We start from the raw sequence: 7,569 nt of genomic DNA on the forward strand, positions 1-7,569 counted from the left end.
TTCTCCTCAGAGATACAGAGCCATCTTCAGATACATACAGACCTTTTCTTCTCCTAAGAGACAGAGACACAGAGCCATCTTCAGATACATACAGACCTTCTCTTCTCCTCTGAGACACAGAACCATCTTCAGATACATACAGACCTTCTCTTCTCCTCAGAGACAGAGACACAGAGCCACCTTCAGATACATACAGACCTTCCCTTCTCCTCAGAGACAGAGACACAGAGCCACCTTCAGATACATACAGACCTTCTTTTCTCCTCAGAGACAGAGATACAGAACCATGTTCAGATACATACAGATCCTCTCCTCAGAGACACAGAACCACCTTCAGATACATACAGACCTTTTCTTCTCCTAAGAGACAGAGACACAGAACCATCTTCAGATACATACAGACCTTCTCTTCTCCTCAGAGACAGAGACACAGAGCCACCTTCAGATACATACAGACCTTCTCTTCTCCTCAGAGACAGAGACACAGAGCCACCTTAAGATACATACAGATCTTCTCTTCAGAGACAGAGATACAGAACCATCTTTAGATTAAAAACAAAAAACTACATTTTAAGTGAGAATAGGTATTGAAGGACAAAAAGAAAGAAAATTCACATGAGCACCACAATGCCTACTCCACCCATGCCCTACCAAGGTTTACCAGCACCACAATGCCTACTCCACCCATGCCCTACCAAGGTTTACCAGCACCACAATGCCTACTCCACCCATGCCCTACCAAGGTTTACCAGCACCACAATGCCTACTCCACCCATGCCCTACCAAGGTTTTCCAGCAACATAATGCCTACTCCACCCATGCCCTACCAAGGTTTACCAGCACCACAATGCCTACTCCACCCATGCCCTACCAAGGTTTTCCAGCAACACAATGCCTACTCCACCCATGCCCTACCAAGGTTTTCCAGCAACACAATGCCTACTCCACCCATGCCCTACCAAGGTTTACCAGCACCACAATGCCTACTCCACCCATGCCCTACCAAGGTTTTCCAGCAACACAATGCCTACTCCACCCATGCCCTACCAAGGTTTTCCAGCAACACAATGCCTACTCCACCCATGCCCTACCAAGGTTTTCCAGCAACACAATGCCTACTCCACCCATGCCCTACCAAGGTTTACCAGCACCACAATGCCTACTCCACCCATGCCCTACCAAGGTTTACCAGCACCACAATGCCTACTCCACCCATGCCCTACCAAGGTTTACCAGCACCACAATGCCTACTCCACCCATGCCCTACCAAGGTTTTCCAGCACCACAATGCCTACTCCACCCATGCCCTACCAAGGTTTACCAGCACCACAATGCCTACTCCACCCATGCCCTACCAAGGTTTTCCAGCACACAGCTTTGACCAACTACAGTAGCTATGTTGGTCTATTGTGCTTCAAACAATTGGTAGACAGGTTGCTTAGGCTTCAAACAGCCTCATTCACACTGCTAGAGGTGCTTCCACAATAATGTGATTAGATTTTTACATATAAATGAATATAAATATAAACATAAATAAATACATAAATACAACATGAAGTATTCCATGCTTTCCTCTACATTTTCAAACTTTTTAAATTATGTGTAAAAAATAAACTTCAGGCTTGATTGAGTCAGCTATTTTATCTTGTAGTAATTTATGTAGTACCTGTCTGTGTCGTGACTACTCTCGTTCCCTCTCTCCGGTGCTCGACGTCGCCAGTCTACTAAATACCCACTTTACTCACACCTGGCATTACCTTGATTACTTCCCCTTTATGTAGCCCTCAGTAGCCTCAGTAATCAGGCAGTAATGGTTTTGTTCACGTTCAGTATACTTCTCCTGTTTTGTTTATCTGCTTATTCTCATTATTAAACTGACCTTCTGCACCTGCTTCCTGACTCCTAGCGTATACGTTACTGTGTGTTCTGCTTCCTGACTCCTAGCGTATACGTTACTGTGTGTTCTGCTTCCTGACTCCTAGCGTATACGTTACTGTGTGTTCTGCTTCCTGACTCCTAGCGTATACGTTACTGTGTGTTCTGCTTCCTGACTCCTAGCGTATACGTTACTGTGTGTTCTGCTTCCTGACTCCTAGCGTATACGTTACTGTGTGTTCTGCTTCCTGACTCCTAGCGTATACATTACTGTGTGTTCTTTGCCGTTTAAATCATCATTTATCTAACCCTTTAATTTCGCTCAGTTTTTCTGTTGTTGATTCTTTCCAATGTGTCAAATAGTTTATCTTTTTGCTTTATCATAATTTGGTCTAATTGTGTTTACTGCCTGGGGCTCTGTGGGTTCTGTTTGTGTTTGTGAACAGAGCCCCAGAACCAGCTGGCTGAGGAGACTTTTCTCCAGGTTTATCTCTCTGTTCATCTCTCTGTAGTGAGGGTTTTGTGGTGGAATGTGTAGGGAGGAGACTTTTCTCCAGGTTTATCTCTCTGTAGTGAGGGTTTTGTGGTGGAATGTGTAGGGAGGAGACTTTTCTCCAGGTTTATCTCTCTGTTCATCTCTCTGTAGTGAGGGTTTTGTGGTGGAATATGTTGCATCGCTTTCTTTGTTGTTGTTGGTGAATTTAACAGCTCTTTTCTGCATTTTGATAACTTGCGGGTGAAGTCCTAATTCTGCTCTGCGTTGTTTGAGGTTTTGCATTGTACACAAAGTATGTTAAAGCACTAAGGCTCCTCGGGGGTTTGTGGTATATGGCCAATATACCACGGCTAAGGGCTGTTCTTACACACATGCCTGGATACAGCCCCTTAGCCGTGGTATATTGGCCATATACCACAAACCCCCGAGGAGCCTTAGTGCTGTTATAAACTGGCTACCAACGTAATTAGAGCAGTGAAAATACATGGTTTGTCAAACCCGTGGTATATGATCCCAGCCAATCAGCATTCAGGGCTCAAACCACCCAGTTTATAATTTTGTATAATTCTGCATGCAGAGTCTCAATTGGGTGTTTGTGTCACATCTGCTCCTGCTACACCCCCTAGTGGACATCCGGTGTCTCCTTGACCTGCAGCCATTCACCCAGTTCTCTCTCCCTCTTCTTCTCTCTGTGTGTGGGATCATGTGGTTAGAGACAGGTGTGCAGGAGTCAGAGCAGTTCCCCACCAGCTGCAACTCGTTCCACAATCAAGACCTCTACAAATACTCAGTCCTACCACTTCCACACTGCCAGATCGTAATCTCCGTTCAGTCAGTCATGCTGAATGTGTTATTATTTAAGATCGTGTTTCCCTGATGCTGTTTATCCTTTCACTGCAGTTTAGCTGCTCTGACTCTGGTTCCTGTCTCCTCTTCCCCATCTCACCACCCTGCTTCTCTGTTCTGAATTCAACTCATCATCTACTTGGATTCCCCTCCTCTGGACCTGTTAACCCTGTCTCATCCCACTCCAACCTCAGCCTCTGGTTTCCTACAACTCATCATCTACTTGGATTCCCCTCCTCTGGACCTGTTAACCCTGTCTCATCCCACTCCAACCTCAGCCTCTGGTTTCCTACAACTCATCATCTACTTGGATTCCCCTCCTCTGGACCTGTTAACCCTGTCTCATCCCACTCCAACCTCAGCCTCTGGTTTCCTACAACTCATCATCTACTTGGATTCCCCTCCTCTGGACCTGTTAACCCTGTCTCAACCCACTCCAATCCTCAGCCTCTGGTTTCCTACAACTCATCATCTACTTGGATTCCCCTCCTCTGGACCTGTTAACCCTGTCTGATCCCACTCCAACCTCAGCCTCTGGTTTCCTACAACTCATCATCACTCCCTTGGATTCCCCTCTGGGTCTGCTCTTCATCTCCCCCTGTGTTACAATAAATATCTTGGTTCCTGTTTCCCTGTTTCCCTGTTTCCTGGTCTGGGTCTGCTCTTCATCTCCCCCTGTGTTACAATAAATATCTTGGTTCCTGTTTCCCTGTTTCCTGGTCTGGGTCTGCTCTTCATCTCTCCCTGTGTTACAATACATTTCTTGGTTCCTGTTTCCCTGTTTCCCTGTTTCCTGGTCTGGGTCTGCTCTTCATCTCTCCCTGTGTTACAATAAATATCTTGGTTCCTTCATTCCTGTTTCCTGGTCTGGGTCTGCTCTTCATCTCTCCCTGTGTTACAATAAATATCTTGGTTCCTTCATTCCTGTTTCCTGGTCTGGGTCTGCTCTTGGGTTCCCCTGCGCTGCTCTGCTTAACATTGTGTCCCATCTAGTGAAGTCTTGGTTGGTGAGCGGACCCCAGACCTCACAGCCATGAAGAGCAATGGGTTCTATAACTGATTCAAGGATTTTTAAGCCAAAATTAATATGTCAAATTTCATGTTCCTTTTGTTCCTTCTTGCCTTGTCTCTCAGATAGAAGGCCCTTCTTGCCTTGTCTCTCAGATCGTTCACAGCTTTGTGGAAGTTACCTGTGGCGCTGATGTTTAGGCCGAGGTATATATTGGGTTTTTGTATGCTCTAGGGCAACAGTGTCTAGATGGAATTTGTATTTGTGGTCCTGGCGACTGGACCTTTTTTGGAACACCATTATTTTGGTGTTACTGAGGTTTACTGTCAGGGTTCAGGTCTGACAGAATCTGTGCAGAAGATCTAGGTTCTGCTGTAGGCCCTCCTTGGTAGGTGACAGAAGCACCAGATCATCAGCAACCATAGACATTTGATTTTTGAGTCCAGTAGGGTGAGGCCAATTCATTGATACTCTGCACACACTGCCTTCGGAAAGTATTCAGACCCTGTGACTTCTTCCACATTTTGTTACAGTACAGTTTTATTCTAAAACATATATGTGTTGTACTCCTCAGCCATCTACACACAAAACCCCATAGAGACAAAACAAAACATTTTTACATAAGTATTCAGACCCTTTGCTATGAGACTTGAAATTGACCAAATTGATCATCCTTGAGATATTTCTGCAACTTGATTCAAATTCAATTGATGGGACATGATTTGGAAAGGCACCTGTTTATTTAAGGTCCCAAAGTTGACAGTGCATGTCAGTAAAAACCATGAGGTCCAGTCGCCAGGACCACAAATACACATTCCATCTAGACACTTTCTTTCTCTCTCTCTCTCGGAGGACCTGAGCCCTAGGACCATGCCTCAGGACTACCTGGCGTGATGACTCCTTGCTGTCCCCAGTCCACCTGGCTGTGCTGCTGCTCCAGTTTCAACTGTTCTGCCTGCGGCTATGGAACCCTGACCTGTTCACCGGACGTGCTGCCTGTCCCAGACCTGCTGTTTTCAACTCTCTAGAGACAGCAGGAGCGGTAGAGATACTCTGAATGATCGGCTATGAAAAGCCAACTGACATTTACTCCTGAGGTGCTGACTTGTTGCACCCTCTACAACCACTGTGATTATTATTATTTGACCCTGCTGGTCATTTATGAACATTTGAACATCTTGACCATGTTCTGTTATAATCTCCACCTGGCACAGCCAGAAGAGGACTGGCCACCCCACATAGCTGGTTCCTCTCTAGGTTTCTTCCTAGGTTTTGGCCTTTCTAGGGAGTTTTTCCTAGCCACTGTGCTTCTACACCTGCATTGCTTGCTGTTTGGGGTTTTAGGCTGGGTTTCTGAACAGCACTTTGAGAGGACTGGCCACCCCTCATAGCCTGGTTCCTCTCTAGGTTTCTTCCTAGGTTTTGGCCTTTCTAGGGAGTTTTTCCTAGCCACCGTGCTTCTCCACCTGCATTGCTTGCTGTTTGGGGTTTTAGGCTGGGTTTCTGTACAGCACTTTGAGATATCAGCTGATGTACGAAGGGCTTTATAAATAAACTTGATTTGATTTGATCTGGTTGGTACTGTAGCTCAAATTGGTCAGTGGAATGTGGGTCCAGGGTGGGTCAGTGGAATGTGGGTCAGGGTGGGTCAGTGGTAGATGGGTCAGGGTGGGTCAGTGGTATGTGGGTCAGTGGTAGATGGGTCAGGGTGGGTCAGTGGAATGTGGGTCAGGGTGGGTCAGTGGAATGTGGGTCAGGGTGGGTCAGTGGTAGATGGGTCAGGGTGGGTCAGTGGAATGTGGTTCAGGGTGGGTCAGTGGAATGTGGTTCAGGGTGGGTCAGTGGAATGTGGGTCAGGGTGGGTCAGTGGAATGTGGGTCAGGGTGGGTCAGTGGAATGTGGGTCAGGGTGGGTCAGTGGAATGTGGGTCAGGGTGGGTCAGTGGTAGGTGGGTCAGGGTTGGCTCAGTGGTAGATGGGTCAGGGTGGGTCAGTGGAATGTGGGTCAGTGGTAGATGGGTCAGTGATAGATGGGTCAGTGTGGGTCAGTGGTAGGTGGGTCAGGGTGGGTCAGTGGTAGATGGGTCAAGGTGGGTCAGTGTGGGTCAGTGGTAGGTGGGTCAGGGTGGGTGTCTGTTCTGGTGGGTCAGTGTGGGTCAGTGGTAGATGGGTCAAGGTTGGTCAGTGTGGGTCAGTGGTCGATGGGTCAGTGTGGGTCAGTGGTAGGTGGGTCAGGGTGGGTCAGTGGTAGATGGGTCAAGGTGGGTCAGTGGTAGATGGGTCAGGGTGGGTGTCTGTTCTGGTGGGTCAGGGTGGGTCAGTGGTAGATGGTTCAGGGTGTGTCAGTGGTAGATGGGTCAGGGTGGGTCAGTGATAGATGGGTCAGGGTGGGTCAGTGAAAGATGGGTCAGGGTGGATGTCTGTTCTGGTGGGACCGGGTGTGTCAGTGGTAGATGGTTCAGGGTGGGTCAGTGGTAGATGGGTCATGGTGGGTCAGTGATAGATGGGTCAGGGTGGGTCAGTGATAGATGGGTCAGGGTGGATCAGTGGTAGATGGGTCAAGGTTGGTCAGGGTGGGTGTCTGTTCTGGTGGGACAGGGTGGGTGTCTGTTCTGGTGGGACAGGGTGTGTTAGTGATAGATGGGTCAGGGTTGGTCAGGGTGGGTGTCTGTTCTGGTGGGACAGGGTGGGTGTCTGTTCTGGTGGGACAGGGTGGGTGTCTGTTCTGGTGGGACAGGGTGCTTCTGATGGTGTTGCTATGGCAACAATGGTAGCTCGCTAACTTCCGAGCTAAATGTATATTTTCAATAAATGTGATACCTTCATCATGAGTTCTGCTGTTGCTGTTTCAGAGTTCTGTACTCTCTCTCTCTTTCTGTCTCTCTCTCTCTCCCTCTCTCTCTCTCTCTCCCTCTCTGTCTCTCTCTCTCTCTCTCTCTCTCCCTCTCTGTCTCTGTCTCTCTCTCCCTCCCTCTCATCTTCTCTCTAATCTCTGTCTCTCTCTCTCTCTCTCTCTCTCTCTCTCTCTCTCCACTCTCTGTCTCTCTCTCCCCCTCTCCCTCCTCTCTCCCTCTCCCTCTCCCCTCTCTGTCTCTCTCTCCTCCTCTTCTCTCTCTCTATCTGTCTTGTCTCTCTCTCCCCTCTCCCTCCCCTCTCTCTCTCTCTCTCTCTGTCAGTCTCTCTATCTGTGTCTTCTCTCACTCTCTCTCTCTCCCTCTCTCTCTGTCATCTCTCTCTATCTGTGTCCCCCTCTCCCCCTCTCCCTCTCTCCCTCTCCCTCTCCCTCTCCCTCTCCGTCTCCGTCTCCGTCTCCGTCTCTGTCTCTGTCTCTGTCTCTGTCTCTT

At 48.1% G+C, this 7,569-nt stretch overlaps 2 protein-coding genes across 2 annotated transcripts in view; one reads left to right on the plus strand and one right to left on the minus strand.

The window, feature by feature from the left end:
- gfra4a (GDNF family receptor alpha 4a) overlaps positions 1–126 on the minus strand; it is a 149,132-nt gene extending 149,006 nt beyond the window's left edge. The window contains exons 1-2 of the mRNA XM_031787579.1: positions 97–126; positions 43–53 (exon numbers count right to left, since the gene is read on the minus strand). Coding sequence (XP_031643439.1) covers positions 43–53; positions 97–126 — 41 coding nt within the window. The remainder of the gene's footprint in view (positions 1–42; positions 54–96) is intronic.
- Positions 127–6,426: 6,300 nt separating this feature from the next.
- Positions 6,427–7,569, plus strand: part of LOC116353303 (carboxypeptidase Y-like) — a 2,795-nt gene continuing 1,652 nt past the window's right edge. The window contains exon 1 of the mRNA XM_031787580.1: positions 6,427–6,447. Coding sequence (XP_031643440.1) covers positions 6,427–6,447 — 21 coding nt within the window. The remainder of the gene's footprint in view (positions 6,448–7,569) is intronic.

This window comes from Oncorhynchus kisutch, linkage group LG14 (genome assembly GCF_002021735.2).
Source record: "Oncorhynchus kisutch isolate 150728-3 linkage group LG14, Okis_V2, whole genome shotgun sequence".
Lineage (NCBI taxonomy): Eukaryota > Metazoa > Chordata > Actinopteri > Salmoniformes > Salmonidae > Oncorhynchus > Oncorhynchus kisutch.